Source organism: Camelus ferus, chromosome 29 (assembly GCF_009834535.1).
Source record: "Camelus ferus isolate YT-003-E chromosome 29, BCGSAC_Cfer_1.0, whole genome shotgun sequence".
In the NCBI taxonomy this organism is placed as follows: domain Eukaryota; kingdom Metazoa; phylum Chordata; class Mammalia; order Artiodactyla; family Camelidae; genus Camelus; species Camelus ferus.
In genome coordinates this window covers 6,358,072-6,384,394 of record NC_045724.1, presented here as the reverse complement: position 1 = coordinate 6,384,394, position 26,323 = coordinate 6,358,072, and the positions used below count along the sequence as shown (strand labels likewise).

The 26,323-nt window shown below is 35.5% G+C and overlaps 1 protein-coding gene across 2 annotated transcripts in view; it reads right to left on the bottom strand.

Annotated features, from left to right (window-relative positions):
* Positions 1-5,799: 5,799 nt before the first annotated feature.
* SNX16 (sorting nexin 16) overlaps positions 5,800-26,323 on the bottom strand; it is a 32,646-nt gene continuing 12,122 nt past the window's right edge. For both annotated transcript variants that reach the window (XM_032470220.1, XM_032470221.1), the window contains 5 exons: positions 24,327-24,475; positions 16,132-16,201; positions 9,475-9,611; positions 8,824-8,943; positions 5,800-8,071 (listed from right to left, as the gene is read on the bottom strand). In XM_032470220.1, the coding sequence (XP_032326111.1) occupies positions 7,975-8,071; positions 8,824-8,943; positions 9,475-9,611; positions 16,132-16,201; positions 24,327-24,475 (573 nt within the window). In that variant the 3' untranslated portion in view covers positions 5,800-7,974. The remainder of the gene's footprint in view (positions 8,072-8,823; positions 8,944-9,474; positions 9,612-16,131; positions 16,202-24,326; positions 24,476-26,323) is intronic.

The window sequence follows — 26,323 nt, the reverse complement described above, 5'->3', positions numbered from 1 at the left end:
TTGTGTTTTAGGCTTACAGGCACACTCCTGAATGGGCGACGATGATGGTATTCAGTGTGGGGACGGGATGTCAGAGTCTGTTCACTCACTGGTGTCTACATTGCGATAGACCTGGGGTTGGGATTTTCACACTTCCTCTAGGGCACTGCAATGCTGTTGTTTGGATGGCAGTATCTTCCCTTTACAGGAGACAGGTTGAGGAATTTGCCATGAGTCAAACAGACAGTAGATGGTGGGGCAATACACTGTTAGTTATTATTGGAGGTAATTTTTAAAAATTACAAAATAATACATGCTTATTGTAGAAATGTGAGAGAACACAGATTCATGAAAAGAAGGAAATCAAATTTCTTCATCATTTAATTAATCAAGTAGATAACCATGGCTGTGGTTTTACTATTCTAAATCTCTCTGTATACCAATGCATAAATGTATATACCTTTTTACTTATAAAAGTGAGATCGTACTGTCTTGAAATCTGCTTCTTTCTTGGTGGTATGTCATGAACATCTTTTTAAAATTTTTTAATTTCTTTTGTTTTTTTTTTCTTCTCTTTATTCTTATCGTGAACATTTAAAAATCTTCTGCAATATCACTTTCTTGGATACAAAAGCGTACACTTTTTATCTATCATAACATATTTAATACATCCCCTTAACACTGGAAACTTTGGTTGAAGAGTTTGTGATAAACATGATGCATATCCTTTAAGCAAAATCTTTAAACATAACATATATTCCCTTGGTTCACGCTCCTAGGAGTGTAATTGCTAAGTTGAAGGCTATAAACACTTTGAATAGTTTTACTGTATGTAGCCAGATCAGCTCCAGAAATATTATTCTTAAGCCAGTTCACACTCCCACCAGCAGTGCACATACTTCATTTCTCCATACTCTAGTAAAAATACCATTAAATGTATCTACATATGGCAACAATATTGCATTACCAGTGAGGTCAATGTATATTTGAATGTCTTCTTTTTCATAAACTTTGCTGTAAATACTAAATGTTCCAATAAGCGCAAAATAAGGTAAAACTTTGTGATATTGTGCTGTTATTGTATCTCTTCTGAAGGAAGAAGAAAAACATGATCTTCTCTGATAACAAATTACTTATGGAATGAAAAACAAATTAATGGGATGAGGCACCTGGGCCCATTAGGCAAATTTCCATGATGCTTGTCACCATGGTACCCAGGGAGTCGTGCATTTCTGGTCTTCGTTTTAGTACCGCTAACATACGAGCCCCTGGGAGTACCAATGGGCTAGGCACCAATGTACCATGGGCTAGGGATATGGAGAATAATGAATTCTAATTAATCTGACTTGAGTTGTACAGGGCAGACCTCTCCCCTGAATTTGGGGTGATTGTATCCAGCTGTCTGTTGGAGAGTTCCACTTGGATTACCTGTGGTATTTCAAACTCAGCCTGTCCCAAACTGAATCTACCCCCTGCCTCCCAAAACCTTCTCCTCCCTGCATCACTCTCTTCCTCACTTAGCAGCACAACAGTCCATCCAGAGAGTATCCATCCCCAACACTTAACCAAATACCTGTTTTCTCTAATATTCCCCTAACTCAGGTCTTTATAATCTTAATTATTCAATAAATATTTTTGAGCTCTTACTATGTGCTGTAACTTCTTTCTAAGCTTGGTGGTGAGGTGCCACCAAGGGAGACCGGGATTAGAGGAAAATAGAAAAAGCCATGACTTTGGGGGAAGGCACCAAGGAGGTGGGCAGGAGAAACAGACAAGAAGAAAGTAATAAGGAATATGAAATTGAGGTGACTGAGGACTGTTTAGGTTGCCTGCAGAGGGAACACGTAAACTTAGACTTGGAGAAGAGCCAGCCAGTGAGGCTTCTGGAGACAGCATTCCAGACTGGAGGATATGGCAAGGTTAGAGGGCAGAAAACCTGAACAGACTTAAGGAACATTAAGGTGGCCATGTGGGCTGACATGAGGGAGAGGAGCTGGCAGAGTGAAATCACGTTTGGAGGTCAAATAAAGAAGTTTGAATGTTGTAATATTAAATGTGATGGGGAAAATGAACGTTTTTAAGTAGAGAGAAAACAGGATGAGATTTGTTTTTCAGAAAGAACACTACGTCTACTGTAGGAGACTGGATTATGGCGGGGCAACGGTGGAAGCAGGGACACCGGCTGATAGACAATCACAGGAGTTCATCTGAGATGTTATTGTGATTTGCACCAGGGTGATGGCAGTGGAGAGGAAGGGAACTGGATAGAGTCAAGGCATAAATTAAGCCATCCCCTCGCCACACCCTAGCTCAGAGCACATAATTGACCTGCCAAAGTTTGCCATCTTCTCTGTTCAAATTCACTCACCGACACCGCGGCATCCTGGATGCTCAGGGCTGCTCAGCTCCTTCTTAGAACACCTGCGTGCTCCTGCTCCCTCCCAAGAGGGCTGTTTTGTTTCCAAATTTGTGTATATCAGCTGTACTTAGAATTAACTTTAAATAGGTTTATTAATAGTATATGGACAAATGAAATATGAGAACAAATGATCATTCCTAGGCAAAACTAGGTCAGATGATACTTGGTAAAAAATACAGGCAAGATAGCAACACAGGACTGAAAAAAAAAAAAAGCAGCAAAAATTGTGCTTCCTGTCACAGATTCCTTCACGTGTCTCATGCCTTCATCCTACAGAAACCAAAGCTAGGGTTCAGAAAAATGCGTTAGAGGTACGGCTTAGCAAGAGAGAACCAAACTCTCATTAGTGAAACCACACCAAAGCCTTGAATTCCTATTAGAACATTGGTGAATGTACACTTATGTGCATTAAGTTAAAATAATAAAATGTTTAAGGTGTGTATTGTGGTGTGTGTCCCTCTCTGATCTATCACATCAGGTAGGCGGGAGGATATATACAGCGTGCATGAAGTCCTGGGTTCAATCCCCAGAACCTCCTCTAAAAATGAATAAATAAGCCTAATTACCCCCCCCCAACCCTATTATCACATCAGGTAAGTGGGCTTCTGCATTTTGTAGTTATAACTTAACGGACTGGATGAGGGAGAAAAAATCAGAGATAATGTTATTTGTCACTTGCATAGCCGGGAGCTGACTCTTCTGCTGGGTGTGCCCTTCTCTTCCACGTTAAGCAGCAGCTGAAGTGCTAGACTTCGGCTTTTCAGTCTTTGCCCCTCTTCCTGGTCCTCTCCTCCCCATAATTCATCACAGATATCTCTATTACCACATTCACCTCAGTGCTGCACGGTGATATAAAAAATCTTATCACTCTGAACTCCTTCTTGAAGGGGTCATGTGCTCCTCAATAATTTTTCCAACCCAGAGTGGACACATGGTAGATACTCAGTGCTTGTTGAATGAACAAATGAAAGAATAGGCTATTTTTATCTTGTGCACTGAGAAATATCTTTGCAAACATTTAATGATGTCACATTCATTCTATATGGTTATAGACTGAATGTGTTCCCCTTAAATTTCGTATGTTGAAGCCTTAACTCCCGAATGTGGATGTATTTTGAAACGGAATCTGTAAGGAAGTAATTAAGGTTAAATGAGGTCATAAGGGTGGGGCCCTGATGCACCAGGACTAATGTCCTTATGAGACACCAGAGAGCTTGCCCTCCACACAGACATGCACTGAGGAGAGGCCACGTGAACACAGTGAGAAGGCAGCTGTCTGCAATCCCAGGGAGAGTCTTCACCAGATGACAACCCTCTTGGTACCTTGATCTTGGCATCCAGCCTCCAGAATTGTGAGAAAATAAAATTGTCATTTAAATCATCCAGTCTGTGGTATTTTGTTATAGCAGTGTGACCGGACTAATACCTATATAAAGAACAATAGATTTCTCTTTCATATTTGATTTGTCAAAAGGAGCCTCAGAAGTCAGAGTGATCTTTGATATGTCTAATAGTTGCTTCTCTCCCCTTTAGCTTTCAGGAAAAAGATTTTCTCCTTTAATTTTGTCTTTGCTAAAAAAAAACAATATTATCATGGGAAAAAAAGCCTTTTCCCCTCTTAAGCTTACAACCTACAACTCAATTTTAAGACAGCTTTTATCTTGGTACAATTGACAAATAACTCCAGCTTAGGTGGTTTAACAAGTGGCTGCAGTCCCTATGGTTCTCCTCCTCCTCCTCTGTGCTTGTCACGCCTCATGTTTGCAAGATGGTTTTCATAGTATCTCTGGATACCACCTGAGGTCAAAACAAGAGGACGGGGTCCGCAGCATGTTTACCTTCTTACAGGAAAAGCAAGAGAATCCCTGGAAGCTCCTAGTGGACATCCGTTTGTCTCACTGGCCACAAACCTAGCTGAGAGAGGAGCTGAGAAAACAGTATTAAGTTAATCCAATTCCTATTTGGGAGGTGGCAAAGGAGAAGAGGGGTGCAAATGTCTGTGGGGTTTGTCCATGAGTGGTGTTTGTTATGTAGGGACCTGGAAGACTGGACTGGCTGATCAGCTCTTTCTAGAAGAGTCCACTGGTCTTGAGCTTAATCCCCCCAAGGTGGGGTTTGTACTTCACATTGTTGTAGCAAAGGACTTCGGCCACCCCCTGACTAACACTAACACCTCTTTGATTACAGTTAGCTGGGTGGTGATGTCTATGCCTGGTCTTACGAGTGTCTAAAGCACTACATTTCATCTACTGGGTATATGTTGGCTATATTGTTTATTGTTGTTTGTTTTGTGCAGAGGTAGTAGCACCGTTCTACTTTTCTGTCAATGATAAATATAAGAAAGTGGCGAGTAGGGTCTGTTCTAATTTGAGGCTACGGTTAAAACCATAATTTGAGTTGGTTAATACTGTGCTCTGGCCAAGAACCTACCCATAGCTACCAGAAGACGGCGGTTCTAAATTTGCATTCCATGTTCACTGGTTTTACTTAAAGCATCATCTAAAGTAATTGGTATAATTACCGGCCTCACTTAATGGTGCCGTAATTGGGTTTGTACAAGCTATGACGAGTTTAAAAATATCATTCAGAGCTAAGACTTTATCAGAACAAAAATACATCTGTTCCAATAGAAGAACTTAAATAGGGAAGAAAATTGGAGTCAAGAGAAAACAAGATAACTCATAAGGTTCTATACAGTAGAGCTACAGGTGAACTTCAGTTTGGCTTAGAGCTGCCCAGAAAACAAAAGAGACAGTAACGCAGTCTATAAGATAAAAACAAATCAACTGTTTAGGAGAAGCAACAGTTTTACTGGAACTGATATCTAAGAGAACTTTCTCTCATGAGTTCCCACAAAGGGTACACCATGTGACAGAGAAGGCGTCAGCTTTAAAAACACATGTATTGAAAATACAAGTTCTGATGGCTGTTTTTGCTAGTAGAAGCCAACAGCACAGAAGCAAAGTGCAACGCAGTAAAGCTAATTCCACGAGGAATCAGAACGTCGATCAAATGTGTAGCTCTTTGAAAATCTCCTGGAAGATAAAATTTAGATTCCTTTCTTTACTAGCTAGGAATGCAAACTTGTTTTAACGTAATCTAAAACCTCCTCTCTTCCCAGAAAGAAATGAAACTCCATTTTAAAACCAACTAATTATTCTTACACCTAGGGCCACTATTCCCTTCTAAGCTTACATAGAGGTGGAATAGAGTATATAAATGATTTAAATGAGAACTACGGTTTTCTAAATAAATGTGCTTTATTTAAATGGCTAATCTCAATATAGTAGACAGAACACATTTTAAAATGCTAAATTTTATGGCTGTTCTTCTTATACGTGGATTTAAATTTCAAAACATTAAGTTAAAAGATTATCCACAAAAATGTTTTCTGTTTCAGCTATGTTCAAATTTTTTTTATTAATATTGGTTACATTTGAAGTGCGCTGTCACCTATTTACAAAGACTTAAAATGATCAGTTATATAAGGTGCAAACTTAAAAAGAAAATCGCAGACTCATTCCACATCTGTAAATGCAGCAGTTAAGTTTAATTAAATTTTCAATAACTGGAAAGGATAAGAAGAACACAGAAACTGGAGGAGAAAAATGGTATTGAAGATACGAACAACACACATCTACTGCTGTACCGAAAAAATAATTTATTGAATCAGCATAATACTGGGAATAAAATGCATTATAAAAGTAAAAAAAGTAAAACCTAAATATAAATAATAGTGGTTTCCCTAATTAACAACTTTTTCTTCACTCATCCAAAACTTTAAATACAGTCTTCTGAAAGGTCAGAATTTGAAAGTGTACGGTTCACTTTAAAACAGACACATATGTAGCACTGTAATATCTGGAATTTAGCAAAGCTCACCTTGCTTGATTAGACTGAAAGTGATGTTAATTTAAATGATTGTTCTTTTTAAACCTTTTTAAAGCCTAGATAGTATTTTGAAATGAACAAGTAGGCCATTTTGTTATACTCTTTCTGTCTCCCAGGATGGTAAATATATTTCTAATATACTTTGGGGAAAATATTCTGAGACAGAGCATACCCGTGCATTTTGATGCAGACTTGAAAGATTTTTGGTACTTAGGTAAAAAGCAGTCTCCTTCTCAGATCAAAGGTTAACCAGCCATTGTATCTGTTAATCTACATCAGCAGAATTTTAAACAACCACATCGTAATACATACCTCAAGATACTGATACACTTTTATGTAGTGAAGGGAAAAAATGGAGATGGTTATTCTTTTTCCCTAGTAAGTTTCCTTCAGTTTTTGGAAAGCCTATGCGTTCAATATACCAACTGCGATTTCAAAAATGCTAGCATGATTGCAATGCTTATTAACAGCAATACGCAAAGTAGTAGAAATATAATATAAATAAGTAACTTCATACTATAAAAATGAAACAAAGCACACTCCATAACTATATGCAAAGCAGAAATAAATTTTTCATTTAGCAGACTCGCAGACCCTAGGAGACGTCTGTAAAAAGTGAAATAGTGAAGGCACTGCATAATTCTTTTTCCTAATTCCACTTACTAAAGAAATTCACCAATTAAACTTGGCACAAAAGAGTTTAATCACCGTAAAGTGCATCACTTGGCTAAATATATTAAAAAGAAAATCAGCATCAATAATTATAGCGACATTTTCACATACACAGAAACAAAGATAGAATGCCAGGAGTTGACATACAAGCTCTGCAGGACATATGGCTTTTTATCTTTAATTTTTTTGTATTACTGCCTATTTGCTTAGAATCTATATTTTCAACAGAGTATGCCTTGATTAGCAAAAAGAGGTAGTGTCCTGAAAAAGGCAAACCCACTGATTCTACAGATAGAGATTTAAGATAAAGATTATGTGGAAAACAAACAAGTATAACATATAATACACCAGTATACTTATAGTATTTCGATATTATTGAATTAGCTTTTAAAATCAAGGCTATTTTATCACTTTAGCTATATTATTACAGCTCTTTCGAAGAGTTTCCCTTTGGTACTAGAAAGTTTTCTTCTTTCAAATAGTAACATTCCAAATAAGCAACTTTCATTTAGAGATGACAAACATGTTAATATTTTAAACTCAGTTCATCTTTACCACTGATTTAAACCATTAACGAAAATATATCATCATGTCAGAGACACAAAGAAGTATATATCCAACCAGACAGCAACATGCAATTTATGTCCACTTAACTAATAAAATTGGTGATTTTAACACACACACACGCACGTGTGTACACCCACGTTAGTCTGGAGCAATATACTGGCAAAACACCAATATAATTTATGTACATTATTTAAGGGCCTTGATGGCAAAACTCTAACTAGACTTTTCTTTAGTGTATTAAATACAGTCTATCTAAAAGACAATTTAAAGCAACAGTGAATATATTTCTTACCCCAATAACTTAAGAGAAACTTTTCTTTATGTAAACTTTATACATGTGCAATCTTGCTACTTTCTGTAATAGCTTCAGTCTCTTTTCTCTTTTTAAATATTTGCCACTCTACGTTTGCAGAAATGTAAAAATGGGAGGAACTGCTTGTGACGCATTAGTCTTCTTCAGCATTATATGCCACTTCTGCTACTTCTATGTCTGATACAGAATTTTCAGGCTCATGAGAACTTAAGTATTGCTTATTATCAGCTCTGCAAAAAAAAAAAAAAAAAAAAAAGAGAGAAATAGATCAATGAAGAGACTGGCTGCATGCTATTTCACTTCACTAGTAGCTTTAAAATTTTTTACCCCATGTAAAGAATATTTAAATATTGAATGGAAAAATATTTAATAAAAAAGAATATTTAAGTTTTCAATCGGAAATTCATTATGTTAAAGTTGTCGCTGCCAGACTGCACCTTTGGAGATATATTTGCACCTCTTTCAGTTCCCTCAACTGCCATTTTTCAATAAAAATTAAGTTTGCAATGACCTTTTCCAACATAAAACCTCATACTTACAGCTTAACCACTACCACTAAAGTATTAATGGTGACTTTATAATTTATATGTAATAAAAGTTTGGTGTGCTTTCAAATACACTATCTTTTCATCATTCCTATTAGTAGGCAGGGTGCTTGCTATTATAGCGTCCCACTTTTTGCAAGGAAAAGACTGACACTGAGAGAAATTGAAGTAATGTGTCAAGATTACAAAATTAAAAAATTGTAACTGAGTCACAGCTCAGTTAATACAGATGTTATCTTCAAAATAAATAATAAAATTTAGAGCCTGGATGCCAAAGATTCATTTTAGGAACAGCCTAGAATAGCTGTGGTCTCTTTTTGCTCAGCAGACTCATGATACAGTAACACTGCGCTCATAAAAACACACTCTTAGAGTATTAGGACCATTTCCCTCCAGGTATTCACATGATTAGATTATAATAAACCAAACCTATATACCTGGATTCTTCGTCCAAGACATCTTGATCAACCTCAAGTGCAGAGGACTCCACCTTCAGGATCTGTCCACCTCCCGTTCCTGACATGAGCAGTGATTCTTCAGGTTCTAAAGATAACGCCCTAAAAGTAAAGCATAGCCACAAGCTCCTTTTACGAATAATAGGTGTGTATTTATTGCTGTGAATACACGTGGCTTCAGCAGCCTTCAGCTGTTCTTAACATAGTCATGCACCTAATAACCTGCCACCTCTGGGAGTCAGCAGAGAAATCAGTGCTTAAGACTAATTTAAAATGATTCTTAACATCAATTCAAAATGCGCTGACAAGAAGGAAAAACCAGAAATTTCATCTGCAAAAAGTTGTCATAAATGCCTAGAAACAAAGATACCATTTAAATAGGTTAAAATAAATCATATTCGTCTTGTTGAACAGCTAGAGGTTTATTTTCCAGATGTTTCCTGTCCTTCAAATCTTCAGCCTCCTAAATAATCAAAAGCCAGACAATTCCCCCAATCTACAAGGAAGTACTCCAAAAGTCTAAGACTTTTAGAATCAGAAATTTCCTAAATTATATCAACATACAAAGGGCACGTATCCTAGAGCACTGAGCTGAGCTGAGTTAGTCAGACTAAAACCAGCGTCACAGCACACCTGAGTCTGTTTTCCAGCGTGTCTATATGAAGTTGCTTTTCACTGAGCAGTTTCTTCAGTGATTCCAACTCTTTCTGTTTTTCAAGTAGTTCTTTTTGGAAACGGTAGTTTGTCTCTTCTAAAGTTTCACAGAAAGCCTTAAAAACAAACAACAAATAAAAAACACATGCAGAAAAATAATAAAATTCATTAGTTACGCAATACCTTTCTCAAGAGCATCACTGAAGAGTCAGAGAACACAGGTCAACAAAATAATATGAATACAATCCAACGATTTATTCTCTACCCTCATGTTTTTAGGTCTCTGCTGTCTTAGACCCCACCTACTGGGGACTTAGAACGATATTTAGAACTACAAGTCCCCTTTCTTGAGAATTATTAAGTAGTAAGCCAGGTGACTGAAATGAATCTGATCTCTCTCCAGTGTATACTTGGGAAAAAAATGGAAAAAAGATGACTGATAACCACTGTTTTAGTTTCTATTCTTCTTAGTCTGTTTTTGCCCAGTCCTGATAATTAAACTTAAAAAAAATTCAGCTATTGATTCCCTTAGAAGACATTCACTGTGATAATAACTTCCAGCAACATGTGTAATGACCTTATTTTTTAAAAAGCCACTATTAAAAAAATCACTTATACTCAAGACAAACCAATCAGAATGTCAAGACATGAAAAATATAGTTAATAACATTAAAATCGTAATAGAAGGATCAAATAATAGAATAATCCTCTCTGAAAATAATATAATAAACTACAGAACTAATAGTAAGCTAGAGTTACAAAAATTACCCAGAATGAAGCATGCAGAGATGGATAGTATGAAGGAAAGGCTAAGACAGATAGAAAAGGAAAATAACTAAACAAACATTTGTAAACAGAATTCCAAAAAGAGAGAACAGAGAAAATGAGGAGAATCAATAATCAGAAAACAGTCAAGAATTTTCAGAACTGATTCACAACCAATTCAGAACTGACAACTAGCATTTTCAGATCTGGAAAGAATAATGCACCCCAAAGAAGACAAAAAATACCCCCCAGATACAAGACAGTAAAACTGCAAATGCCAAAATCAAAGAGAAGATCTCTAAAACACCAGGAAAATCTCCAGTTTATTATAAAGGGACAATAATGAACTGAGAATACATGTCTCATAGCCACAGTCTATGTCAAAGGCAGTGGAAAATACGTCAAAGTGCTGAGAAAAACAACTATCAAGGTAGAATTCTGACCCAGTTAAATCATATTTCAAGATGAGAGAAAGATTTTTAAAAATTTCAGACATTAAAAGCCTAAACACTGCCAATGATGCACTTTAAGAAGTTAACTAAACCCCAATGGAAAGAGTGAAATAAAAAAATTCATAATGATTAGGAAAGAGAGTGGCAAACATGCAGGTAAATCAAAAGAAGCACTGACTTAATAGAACATAATGGTTAACTTTGGGGTGAGCTGTGAACAACTTGGTTCTAAATTATTTGATGAGAAAAATACATGACCGTTAAATAAAAGACAGTGAACACAGAGCTTAGAAACCAAGAGTAGAGAAAAGAAGGAATGAAAGAAAACTCATTGAACATATAAAAGGCAGGAAAGGAGAAAAAGTACCATTAGAAAAGCAAGATGAATAAAAAGCACAAAATGAAATGGCAGAAATAAATATAAATATATTGGTAATTACTATATCCATAAGAATAAACTCACCAGTTAAAAAATATTTTTCTGATTTTATTTAAAAAAAAATCTACCTCTCTGATGTTAACAAGAAACACACTGAAAATATAAAGGTTAAAAAATACCTCTCAGGCAATAGGAAAATCTGATCCTTCCCCCCAACAAAAGATGCAGTTTTCTTAGTATCAGACTGGATGTATTTCTAGGTGAAAAACATTACTAAGCACAAAAGGAGTCACTATATAATAATAAAAGGAATGATTCACCAGGAATATTTCAACTACAGAATTCCAAGGATAAATTTAATAAATACACAACCATAACCAGTGAATTCAATATACAACTTTTGGTAATCAATGGATTAAACAGAAAAAAAATTAGTAAATATTTAAAAGATTTGAACAATACAATTAACAAGCTTGACCTGATAGACATACACTGAACCCTAAGCACAACAATTTGGAAACATATTCTTTCCAAACATACGTGGGAAATTTAGAAAATTTATCACATACACGCAGATCATAAAGATTACAAACCACTGCCTCAACAGTAACAATCAGTGTCATAGAAAGTATATTCTGTGACAAAAATGCAAGTAGATGAAGAAAGTCAAGAGTATAAGGAAAAAATTTAAAAAGCTTGAAAAATTTAAGAGAGCTCTGAGTTTAGGGGAAAGGAAGGTATTTTTAAAGAACACTATATAAAATATGAATGATAACAAAAATACTATTTATTAAGACTCTTCTTTGGCCTCCCTAGTCCCTGAGACACAATAATATTGAAATTAGGCCAATTAATAACCCGACAATGGCCTCTAAGTGTTCAAGTGAAAGGAAGTGTTGTATGTCTTACTGTAAATCAAAAGCTAGAAATGATTAAGCTGAACGAGGAAGGTATGTCGAAAGTCAAGACAGGCCAAAAGCTAGGCCTCTGTATCAGTTAGCCAAGCTTGAAAACAGGGAAAGTCCGTGCAGGAAGTTTACAGTGCTACTCCAGGGAGCCCGTGAACGTGAGACAGTGAAACAGCCTTACTGCTGACATGGACAGAGTCTGAGTGGGCTGGACAGATCAAACCAGCCACAACACCCCCTGAGCCAAAGCCTAGTCCAGAGCAAGACCCTAACTCTATTCAATTCTATAAAGGCTGAGAGTGGTGAGGGAGCTGCAGAAGAAAAGTCTGGAGCTAGCAGAGGCTGATTCTTGAGGTTTAAGGAAAGAAGCCGTCTCCATAACATAAAAACAAAATGAACCTGATGTAGAAGCCGCAGCAAATTATCCAGAAGATCTAGCTAAGACAATTAATGAAGGTGGTTACATGAAACTACAGACTTGCAGTGAACATGCAACCACTCTGTATCGGAAGAAGATGCCACCCAGGACTCTCATAGACGCAGAAGAGAAGTCAATGGCCGACTTCAAAGCTTCAAAAGACAGGCTGACTCTCCTGTTAGGCGCTAATGCAGCTGGTGACTTTACTGTTGAAGCCAGTGCTCACTTACCCTTTTGAAAATCCTAGGGCCCATCGGAATCATGCTAAGTCTACTCTGCCTGCACTCTGTATATGGAACAAAGCCAGGATGACAGCGCATCTGTTTACAACATGGTTTACTGAATATTTTAAGCTCACCGTTGAGAACTACTGCTCAGAAAAATTCCTTTCAAAATATTATTGCTCATTATCAATACACCTGTTCACCTAAGCACTCTGAGATGGACAAGATTAATGTTGTTTTTGTGCCTAATGAAACAACATCCATTCTGCAGCTCATGGGTCAAAGAATAATTTTGACTTTCCTATTATTTAAGAAATACATTTCATAAGACTATATAGCTGCCATTGATAGTGATTCCTCTGATAGATCTGGGCAAAAGTCAGTTGAAAACTTGGGAAGAATTTACCACTCTGGACACCATTAAGAGCATTCGTGATTCATGGGAAGAGGTCAAAATGTTAACATTCACGAGAGTATGGAAGGAGCTGATTCTAACCTTCATGAATGACTTTGAGGCGTTTAAGACTTCAGTGGAGGTAATTTCTGCAGATGTGGTAGAAACAGCCAGAGAACTAGAATTAGAAGTGAGCTTCAGCATGTGACTGAATTGTTGTAATCTCACCATAAACCTTTAATGGATGAGGAGTTTCTTTTTAAGAATGAACAGAGAAAAGTGGTTTCTTGAGATGGAATCTACTCCTAATGAAGATGCTGAGAAGACTGTAGAAATTATACCAAAGGATTTAGACTATTACATAAACTTAGTTGATACAGCAGTGGCAGGGTTTGAGAGGACTGACTTCAACTGTGGGTTAAAATGCTATCAAACAGCACTGTATGCAACAGAGAAATCATTTGTGGAAGAAGAGTCAGTCAATGCGGCAAACTTCATTGTTGTCTTATTTTAAGACATCACTACAGCTACCCCAGCTTTCAGCAACCAGCATCCTGATCAGCTGGCAGCCATTAACACTGAGCAAGGCTGTCCACCAGCACTAAAGATTAGGACTTGCTAAGGTCTCAGATGATGGTTAGCAACTTTTAGCAATAAAGTGTTTTTTTAATTCAGGGGCGTACATTGTTTTCTAGACATAATGAATGCTATTGTACACTTAACAGACTACAGAATAGTGTGTAAATGTAACCTTTATACGCACTGGGAAACCAAAAAATTTGTGACTTGGTTTATTGGGATATCTATTTTATCACAGCGGTCTGGAACCAAGCCTCCAGTATCTCGGAGGTTTGCCTGTATTCTGAAGTAGACTACTTTAAGATGCATGCTGTAATACCAAGAGCAACCACTAAAAAATAACTAAGAAAAATTAAAAATTTCCTCAGAGGAATCAAAATGGCATATGAAAAATATTTATTTCACACAAGAGTGGGCAGTAAAGGAGGAAAAGGATCAAAACTGATGAGACAGAAAACAAACTGCAGAATGGCAGATATAAAAGGCAGAGAGGTCAGACTGAATAAGACAAAGACCCAATTACATCCTATGTACAAGAGACAGACCTGAGATTGAAAAACACAGGCTGAAAGTCCAAGGATGGAAAACAGAGTAATGGTTAGAGAGCTGTAATAAATAAGACTGCAGTACTGGCATAAGGACAGGTAGTGAGATCAATGAAAGAGAATTAAAAGTCCAGAAGCAAACCCTTTCTTTCATGGTCATTTGACTTTTGATAAAGGTGCCAATACAATCCATATGGGGTGTCAACACAATCAGCTATCTATAGAAACTTAAGATCCTTACCTCACACCTTATAAAAAAATCAGCTCAGGATGGATCATAGACTTAAATGTAAGAGCTAAAACTATAAAACTTTTAGAAAAAAAAATAGGAGAAAATCTTTGTGGCCCTGTGCGGGGCAAAGAGTTCTTATAATATCAAAAGCATAAGCCATAAAAGAAAAGTGATAAAGTGAACTTCATTACAATTAAAAACATTAGCACTTCAAAAGACATCATTAAGAAGATAAAAAGACACATACAGACTATGAGAAATATTTGCAAATCATGTGTTTGATAAAGGACTTATAAACAAAATAAAGAATTCTTACAACTCAGTAAGACAAACAATCCAAATAAAAAAATAGGCAAAAGGCTTAAATAGACAATTCCTCAAAGAAAACATGAATGGCAAAAAAGTACATAAAAAAGTGATTAATGTAAAAATCACTATGGAAATACAAGTTAAAACCATAATGAAATATCACTGCACACATACAAGAATGGCTATAATCCAAAAGACAGAAAATATCAAATGTTTGTGAGGACAGAGAGAAACTGGAACTCTCACACACTACTGGTGGGAATGTAAAATGGAATAGCCACTTTAGAAAACAGCCTGTCTCTTGAAAAAGTTAAACATTATGAAACACTGAGAGACAATGACATGGATGATGCTCAAAAATGTTAAGTGAAAGAAACTACATGCAAAGATTATAAATACTGTATACTATATATTATGCATACTATACACACGAGATTATATATATTGCATATTGATTTTACACTTATAGATACACACACATATGTGCATGCACACACACAGTATGATTATATTTTATGAAATATCCAGAAAAGGCATATTTTCAGAGGCTGAGAGCAAGTCAATAGCTGTCTGGGGCTGTGAGTGTGGAATGACTGCAAACGGCTTGAAGAATTTTTTCTGAACTAATGGGAATTTCTAACACTGGATTATGGTGATGGTGGCACAACTCCACACATTTACTAGAAGTTACTAAATTTGTACATATAGAATGAAATAGCAAATGGTAAATTTTATGGATGAAAAACTGACTTCAATAAAGCTGTTTTAAAAAAGCTATGGCATTCACTCTAAAACAACTGACTCAGTTTAACTGAAAACATTACAAACCTACCAATTAAATCTGTTTCATTTAAACACAATTAAACATTTGAGGGAAAAACTTGCATAAAATCCTAGCTAATCTATTATTACCAAATCTGTGAATCTAGCCAATTGCTTCAAGAAATAGGCCACTTTAACACGTCAATTAGTGTAATCTGAGTATCATCAAGCTTGAACTGAACTGTTTATAAGACAATGACTTCTACCTCTGAGGATTCTTTTTTTTAGATTTGATTTTAACTGTAGGTTCTTTACTTTGATACTTAAATGGAAGAAAATTCAGAATGCAAATAGTACTTTTAAATGTAAAATAAATTTCCAAATAATTTATCTTTTCTGAAACAGTAAAAATAAAGAGAATAAATGTAGGATTTAATTTTAGAGCTTCATTGACTTTATGGCATGTACAAATTTTTATTTTTTCACTGAATTAGATTCATGTGTTTCAATGAAAGAAAGCTTTCACTCAAACATTAAAAGCTTTCTGTGCAAAACTACCATGGTCTAAAATTATAATTTTGCTGTTTGCTATTGCATTCAAGAAACAATGCAGTTATTGTACTGTATTATTTGTTCCTCTTTTCATGTGATATATAATACAGCACTTACCCTGCTTTCTTCTAGGCTATCAAATGGACCTGGTGGATCATCCAGACAAAGAAATTCTCTCACTGCAAGGCTTTCAAAGGAAAAAAAAAAAAAAATTAGCTGGGGTACAAATAAGTTAACAAGAGATAGCAGAAAGCAAAAGTCACTCTGAAGCAATAGTGTTTGAAGCAAGTTGGTTCTGCTGATAAAGGAAAATAAGCAAGATGGGTTATGTGTTTTCACACACGTAACCAAATACAAATATTAAATCTATGGAAGAGACAAAGATGTTAGGTTATTTCTAAGATCTTATAAACATAAATAGAGAGTGTGAATTTATGTTACAAAGGAGCTATACAACATAAAACATACTTCAGAAAAATGGTACAGGAGACCAACCTAAGTGGGAAACAGACAGTATTACTTTCAAAGAAATACTAATTTGAACTAGTCTAAAAAAGTCATCATCTTGTTATGAAGAAACACAATTTCTAACTTATACTCCATTTGTTTCTTCTTCAGGAGATAATTCTGAAATAACTGAAAAGTATTTACTATGAAATAAGTTAAAGATTTTTTCTTGCAATCATGTTTATTATGTTAATTTAAATATTTTCCCTAGAGAGTTCAAGAGAAAGAATTCTGACCATCCCATTTCTGAATTACTATAAATTTCAGAATAATGAATATGGTATTGTTATATTTATACTTTTCAATGATCACCCGAACTTCCTTCCTTGTTACAAAATACTCCCTTTCTTAAAAAGTAGTTTTGGATTGAGAGACAACTCTGTGTGTATGTTAAAGCACAAATGTGATGCATAAAGGATGATGATGACAGGGGATGGTCATAAAGAGATCAACAGGATTTTTAGTAAAATCTTTCCAAGGAGAAAAAACAACATGAGTCAGTATAGGAAAGTGTTAAGAAAGGAATTCAGAAGATCCCATAGATAGAAAAAAGGAAAACAAATTTCTAGGCTATAAAGTCTTGATAACACAGATAATAAAAAACACATTCAGGGAAACAGAAAAAACTCAAGTATTCACAATTATGAAATAATAGAGATGGAAGGGATATTAAAGAAGATCTAGTTGAACTACCCATAGTGTGCTGTTTATTTCTTTTTTATGTTCAGCCAAGAATATATCTAAGTACTTCCAGAAATAGAGAATATTTCACCTCTTAAAACAAACCATCCTATATTTGAATAATACTGAAAATTAGAGAATGATTTCTTCACTGAGCTGGAATTTTTTTCCCAGAAGCTTCTATTCATGAGTCTTAGTTCCACTTTTTGAGGTTATTCAAGGTAAGTCTAAGTCCTCTTTCACACGATAACCCTAAAATATGTCAAGAATGTTTTATTTACTCTAACCATATACCTCCAAGAAGCAATACTAATACACTAACATTTCCTTTTCTTTTTTCATGTAACATAATTTATTGAGTACGTAAAGCCTACATGGTCTACTGCATTCATGGAGCCAACATTTTCCCCCAGGTTTACTGAAATACAATTGACAATCAAAAACTGTATATACTTAAGGTATACAGCTTGATTCGGTATTTTGTGTATACATTGTGCCATATGAATTACAATCAAGCTAATCATCATATCTATCACCTCAGATAGTTACTGTTTCTAACATTTTCGAAGTACACTGCACACCCCGGGCTTTCCCATATCTTATTTTATTCAATTTCCACAACAATCACGTGAGGTCAGGATAGGCATTATATCTCCATTTTCACAAACGATGATAAAGCTCAGAGAGGTAAAATGACCCACCCAAGGTCGTAAGTACAAGTGGCAGAGCTAGACCTTAACTGACTTCTGGGTGTGAATATGTGCCTTTTGCTACTTTTAAACTCTTTTCTCTTTATGTTTTGGTTCACTCGGTTTTTTAATTTTTTTTAATTTTATTTTTTTAAACGGAAGTTTGGGGACTGAACCCAGGACCTCCTGCATGCTGAGCGTGCGCTCTACCACTGAGCTATACCCACGCTCCCGTTTTGATTCTCTTGGATTCCTTCCCCTTGCTGATCACGTCTTTCTGACCACATTCAACTTCTCTGTATCTGCTTTAATCAAGGTCTGTAGAATACTGCAGTTAATCTCATAGTCCAAAAAAGAACAGGACCATTACACATCCTTTTGGTTTAGATATTGTACTTTCTATCTACCCATTATTTATATTGCAAAACCAACTAGGCAGGAATGAGTCACAGGAAACGAATTAATTGATCTTGGGGTTCAGAGGACAAAAGTTTGGATGAAACCCTGAGAGAATAACTCTTAAGATTGAAAACGAAAAGTGCTAAGAAGCTTATAAAAGTGTTTTAAAATACTTTCAGTGTATGACAACCTCATGTGTGAATTATTTTCTCACAGGTTTATACCCAGATTTCCTCATTCTTTGGCAATATTTTTAAGTTCACAATTACTCTAATTATTGGAACGCTACTGCTGAGAAAGAAAGAGGGTAAAGAGATATATGTGTCTCTTTTTATACCTTTTTATACCTATCTGACTAAGAGAAAATCCCATAATCTGGAATTGAAAGGTAAGGGAAAAGTCTCTTTCTGTTCTCTTTTTTATGTAGAGTAACTTGTTCACATTTTGGGGGAAACTCCATTTTAAAATTGTGATCAGTTGTTGGCTTGACTTGACTGAAGGTAAGGAGACCAAAGATAGAATCCTTCAGTATTGCTTTATCAGAGCAAATCTGCCCTGTAACTTAAACTCTTCGAGTCTCTTGAAGAAGTTTCCTTTAAAAAGCATTTTACTGTAATTTTCAAACTTCTTAAAGAACTATTTCATCCAGTGAATCTTCACCTTCTATTTCATTATACCCTCCTTTTTTTCTTTCATAGACATTTGTCTACATTTCACAATTTTTAAAAAGACCAGTAATTTAACAGCTAAATGTTAACATCTTATCTCAAACTTTATATCAGCCCCTCTCCTAAAACTAATGTCTACACGTCATTAAAAGGTCAATAAAGAACTAAGTAAAAAAGGTACTAAAAATACTAGATATGAATTCTGTCAAAACCAAATTAAGCACAAAAGGTCATCGCGTGACAATGTTACTGAGGGATTTCAGATAGAAATGTTTTATCAGTTACTATTTCAGAATACTGGTAGTATTCTCTACCAATAGAAAGAAAGTAACAAAAAATTGACATTAAATACAACCCTGAGGATAAGGACTCAGGGATCAAAGTTGGTGACAGTGAGGGTCACAGGGCAGATGGGTTGGTGGGTGTGAGGCTGAAGGGCTCACATGTACTTTCCTGCGGTGGATGTGAAGGCCTGGCGCTGGGGCCTAGCTTACACCCTGATTACCTTTTGCCTGGTTACTTTTAGCCCACATGTGTCCCTATATTTAGTTTTTATCCCTTCTAATACAGAATATATCAAAAACAAACGTTTTATGTCAAGCTAAAAGCCATCTATGCCTCCTCTAGCAAGAGGGAACAAAGCCAGGGTCTTGGTGTTGGCATAAAGGACCTGCGTACATTCAAGTTTAACTGCTTTTCCCATTTGACACTTCAGAAGTGGTACACCCTCCTCCCGTCTACCATGCTGTTTCACGCCTCCACGCCTCTGCTCATGCTCGCTGCTATCATCCCAGCCCATCCTCACTGCCCTCACCTGGCTAACTCACACTCTTTCTTCATGACTCAGCTCATCTATTGTCTCCTCATGGAATTTTCTCCGATAAAATCGCTTTCCACTACACTCTCCTAGGTTCAGTATTGTTACATGTGTTACCATACCACCATAAAGAGAGCCCTTTCACAGGACTTACTTATTACACTGGATTATTTGTCTTGTCTGTTTACCTAGAAGTCTGCAGATGACAAGTTCCAGGACTGTACAGAATCAGAATCAACCATCACAACATGGAATAAGCATTCAGTAAATAATGAACTTATTTGTAAAAGGTATGCAATTAAAAAATTAATGAAACTACTAAGAGCATCAGAACAAATGTCTATCCACTCCTGTAGGTAAACAATATAGTACAACTCTCAAATTTAAGACGGATTTTAGTTTTCAATAGATACTCCTACTTCCACAAGAAAGTAAGCTGAGACCAGCAACAAGAAGACCAAAAGCCTTAGGAGTTAAAAGAAGGTTAGAATCGGGCTGTTTCTGATAGTATGACTTCAAGTTTCATAAAGAAGCACAACAAAAAGAATAGGATATGAGAAACTTAGAGCTGAAAGGGGATTTTGAGAGACCATTTAGCCCAATGGTCTGATTTTCTAATTGGAGACACTGATTAAGATCAGTTAAGTAATTGCCTAAAATTATTTCACTAAGTCCAGAAAACTGAATTTTGCAGAAGGTTTCTGAGACCCAATTTAATTAGGTAAGAGTTTATGGGTATATGTATATAAAATATTTGGCTTTATTACATTTTAAAAAAACTATCCATAATTGAATGTCTACCAAACTGACATGTTGTGGTAAAAATCATCCAGCCAACCAACCTTAGCAATAATGTGTTCATTCTCGTGAGCTGGCGTTATATAAGATATTAGATTTATAACTAAGTCCTGCTAACCCAACCTCTCTTATAACATCGTCACATTTAAAAACAACTTACGCGCATTAATAAAATTTCCTGTGAGAAGATGTGAAAGTGTATAAAAAACAGTTTAAGTATTCTTATTGAAAAACTATAGATTTATTGAATTTTACAACTAAAAGAGACCTAAGGGCATCTAATCCAACATATCCCGTGTAATAATTCCCTCTTTAATACCACTGATAGTTATCTAGGCTAGTCTCTTCAAACACTTAAGGTAAACTTACTTTCTCAAAAGGCAGAACATTTTTATACATGACAGCTTGAATGGATAAGCAACTCTTTTTTATCTGAGCTAACAGAGGCTTCCTCTGACTCTGTTATTCCTAGTTCTACATGCTAGTCTTGCTATTCAAAACGAGGTCCTTAGGCCAGCAGTGTCAGCCCCTAGAAACCTGTTAGAAATGCAGATCTTCACTTCAGACCTTGCTAATTCAGGATCTGTATTTGAACAAGATGTACAATACAGTTGGAGAGGCACTGCTTTAAAGATAAATATCATTTGATTAATCCTTTTCCCCGGAACAGTCTCTCAAATATGTGAAGATGGTGATCATCTCTCTCAAAGAACTTTTTCTTTTCAAAGGGTAAATATTCTCATTTCTTTCAACTGTTTCCTCATGTAAGTATCTGAATTATTTGAATACTGTTTTTATTTATTTTTTAACCATAAACTGCTGTTAATTCAGATCCACCTGAACTGCCTTTTCTTTTAATAGATGAAGAATTTAAGACACTGAAATTTGGCACTGAAGCCCTTATAGATGAATGGTGATATCAGGAAAAACATGATTTTAACGCCTGTTATTTTAAGGAATTAAATAGGCAGAGAAATTTGGTAAATCAGGATATATGCGTAGTAATCCTGAAAACAGAGAACAGTAAAATATTTGCTGTGCTGAGTAAATGATGTAATTATTTCAAAGTAGCCCAAGCCAGAATAAAACAATAGCTGTATTTTAACTGTAACAGATTGCACAATATACCACCTTCCCCCTCCACCCATCATTACACGTCCTTCACCTTGACAAGCTGAGTTGTATGCTGTTTCGGGTCTAGGGCTGTGCCTACTTGCTTCTGCATTTGTATATAATATTCTTTCTTGTTTGGAAAGTCCTTCCTTACTTCTCTTTCTTGGTTCAAATATCATTAATTCTTTAAAATCAAGCTCAAATGTTACCCTCTAGGAAGCCTCCTCTAATTCTCTCAGTCAAAAGTTCTCTCTCTCTTCCTCTTTTAAAAGAGATCTAGCTCTGTCCATTATAGTTTTGGGTGTGTCTTCCTCCTATTCAGTTTTCTTGAATAAAGGGTTAGTACCTAATGCACCTTTGTGTATTAATACTGTATTGTGCTGTAATACTTCATATACAGTAAAACCTAAATAAATATTCAACAAACAAACAAAACCAATAATAAATCCTTTTATTATGAAAATACTAACATTTTAACCTGTTTTCTTACTTTGTATTCTCTAAATGCATCTGAAAGTAATACTCTCTTAAAACACTTAAACCAACAATCCTTAATAACCCTTGGGTTCTCATTTCTTTCACTTCTGCTTTGTTACAGTTAGAGAAGTTGTAGTAATAAGTTCTGCCAGTTGTGTAATGGCATGCTCTTAGTCAACATGAAGGTTATGAAGAAACTGCGTTGTGAGGTGCTAAGGAATCAAAAAGGAAAGTGAAAGAACTGTATAAAGAATTAACATTAAATCATTACTTGGCCATATAAAGACAGTAATTTTCTACACTGCCATTCCAACTATCAGGATGCTGACAAGTATGCCAACAGACAATGTAAACTAACTGATATTTTAAATAGTGATTCTTAAATATGTAGTTTCATGTTTTTATAAAGAAGTGTTGGGATTTTTATCTTTTCTCCTTTTCTCCCTTAGGAGACGTTCATAAATGGATGTTTGGCAACCGCAGATTTTCTAGATATTTACAAATTATTTGTTCTGACTTGTATTCACCCTCCTACTCATAACCTTAATCTAGCCTTCAGGGTTCTCAAATCCCACTTGCTACTTCGGTATTGCCTGATTCACTGCAAACAGGACTGGTCTTTCCTTTCTCTAAATTCTTGCTACTTTCATAATCTGTATCATACCAGGTAGCATTTTAAAAATTCCCTTATTTTGTTCAAACAGAAGCCTAATTTCTTCAAATGAATTTTAAGATAAGCCAGTATACCCTAAGCTTCTTTTATACCCTTTTTGGTATGACACAGGGCACACACTTAAGGTACAGATTAATAACTCTTCCCTCCCTCAACTTACATTTTAAACAATAATTTATTAAGAAATGCTTAAATTGTGAAATAAAAAATGCTGCTCATCACCCACAAAAATGATAGTGAGTACCCTAGAATAAATAAGGCATAAACACTTCAGACTTCCATTTAAGTTATCTTACTGCATTTCTTAAATGTCTGAGATATGATATGACAAAAAGAAGCAGGCAAGTAAATGTGAGGAACATAGATGCTTTCGTGCAAGACATTTTAGAATCTTTAGCAGAACGTCAAATGAAACTTTTCCCTAACTTATCTGACCAAGAAACCTTTCCTTCCCTGAAACACCTATTTATGAATTGAGCAAGACCACTATCGCTGTTCTAAGGAATACAGCTTTAGAAACAGGGTCTTGATTGTTTACCACACAGAGCTCTACTATCAATAATTAAAAAAAGATACATTCCAACCAAGATACACTTTTACTTTAAAAAAAATCAAGAAGTCACAAGAGGAGTTTATCAACATGGTTCTTATCATTTAATATTTCGTTAGATCAAAAATTTATAGAATAAATTTGACTTTAATTCATCATATTTTCATTCAGAGACACAAAGGTATAGCGAATAAAGAACAAGAGACTAAGAAAAAATGGCGGAAAAAGTGATGGTGGCTTTCTTATCTGTTTTCCATCCTTATGTGAAAAACTGCTAAAGACAGTTACAGACATAGGTCTCCATACAACACACTCTTGCTGCACTGCATATGCTCCCTAATTTTTTCAAAATGGTTCTAATTTATCTGATAATGTAAGTTCCAAAATTAGATACCTAGATGATATTAAATCATACAGCAATTTTATTGTGTGTGTGTGTGTGTATATATATATTCAGATACAAAAAACCCACACAGATCCATTCTCTCCCTTTTTAATGGTTTCCAGGATTTTCATTTTATCTTCTATATAAATTAACCTGACTTCATAGTTTATATATTTTTGCATTACTTTGGAGAAATATAAAATATCAGCCTCAAAATTATATAGGGTCATATTAACCAAAAACCTACCTTTGCGTTTAAATTGTTACTAACATACTACAATCAAGTTTATGACTAGGTGATATGAATATATGGCACACTGAATTTTCAACTTTGCTCAATTTTTGGAGTTGTTAATATAAATTAAACACCAAATGAAGTCCTTACTGAAAAAAAAAGCAAGAAAATTACAGTTAGTGCTTTATTAAAAGAGGATAAGTACTTATGCACCTACCCTATATTTTTGTGGTTGAATAAATATGGTCCTAGATCTATTCTTTAGTTTAAACCAGTTATTGGAATGCATTTATAACCTCTTATTTCAATTTGTTACATACCAGTTAGCAATGTCCTTGTGAGCTACTAAGTTTTGAAGAAATGCTTGTAATCCTAATTGTCTATCTTCTAAAAAATCCGCATTGTAATTATCTTTAAACCAGCGTTTTGGTGGAAGTGCTAATCGAAAGCCTGGAAACATCTCTTTTAACTGAAAAAGAAGAAAAGAGAAAAATGCAATGTTCAACTCTATTATACCAATTCTACAAAACCTTTCCTGTTGATTATGTGAACCTATCCACAAAACAAGCTTACAATGAAAGAATTAAATTCAGCTAAGCTTTCTATGCCTTGTTTTACTTCTTGATTTTTACCAGTTGTGTTTGCATAGGAGTTAGTTGTTCCACACCCTTGCTAACACTCGGCATTGTCCATCTTTTTAACGGCCCTTCTAGTGGGTGTAGTAGTGTTTCACTGTGGCTTAAATTTGCATTTATTCATTGACAAATGGTGTTAAATATTTTTTCATGAGCTTGGATCTGCATATCTCCTTTGGTAAATTGTCTATTCAAATCTTCTGAATCTTCCTCTTAAAAAAAAATTTGGGTTATCTGTCTTTTTATTAAGTTGCCAGAGTTCTTTATATATTCTAGATACAAGGCCTCTGTCAGGTATACGTATGACAATATATTCTCCTAGACTGTGGCCTGACTTTTCATTTTACAGTCTTAACAGAGAATTTTTAAAAAGTCTTAATGTTATCTAATTCATCCATTTGTTTTCCTTTTATGGGTTATGTTTTTTTTAGATACTATCTAAGAAATCTTTGCTCACTTCAAGGCTGCAAAAATTTTCTTCTATATGTTTTTCTGGATGTTTATCGTTTTAGCTTTTACATTTTGGCTTATGATCCACTTTGCATATTTGGCTCAAATTTTACTTTCTTAGGGAGGACTTTCCCACCTTCTAAGCTAGGTTAGATTTCCCCTTATATACTCTGATCAAGTGACTATAACCGGATAACAAGTTACCTCAAAACTCAGTGGAATAAAATAACCATTTATGAGGCCATGGACTGTGCAGGCTGGTAATTCACACAGGGCACAGTGAAGACGGCTTATCTCTGTCCCACAATGAATTAGAACCTCAGCTGGAAGACCTGAAGCTGGGAGCTGGCATCACCTGAAGTTCACTCCCACATATTCAGTGATGCTGCTGGTTGTCAGCTGAGACCTCAGCTGGGGCTGTTAGCCACAAGTCTAACATGACCTCTCCATGTATCTTGGACTTTCTCACAACATAGAAGCTGGGTTTCAAAGGGAAGCATCCCAAGAAAGCAAGCTAGGATGAAGCTGTATACTCTTACGATTTAGCCTTGTCACACAGCATCTATTAGAGGACAGTTCCACTGTCCTCTGTTGTTTAGAGTAGTAACAAGCTCACCCAGGTTCAAGGGGGAGGGGAACAGATTCTACGTCTTGCTGGTTAGTGGCAAGATTCTGGAGGAAGAGCATATAGGACTGAGAATATCACTGCAGACACTTTTAGAAAAGACAATTTGCCACACATTCTCATATCATTATTTTTTAAATGACATTTATCATGATGTAAATAATGCTTATTTAATTTTGGACTCTCCTACCAAACCAATCATTCTCAACCTTGGCTGCACACTAGAAACACCCAAGGAACTCTGAGTAAGAACACACAGTATAAAGACTTGTGAGGGCTCAATTGGGGAACAGCCCTCTCTTTTCTGAGGATGATTAATCATGACCTTATATTAATGACTGTGTCCTACCTCTGACATATCTGGATTTAATTAGTTGGGGTATGGACTGGCATAGTAATTTTAAAAAGTTTTCCAGAGAAGTCCAAAGTACAGCTCAGGTCGAGCACCATTTTACTACACTGCAACGATTACGTCTTAATCATAGTTGCAATCAATGTCTAGCATAATGCCTGCTACATTACCAACAGTCCACAATCTATGTCCAATAAATGGATGAATGAAATGAAACCATGTACATTCACATTTCTATACTTAAATATAAGACAA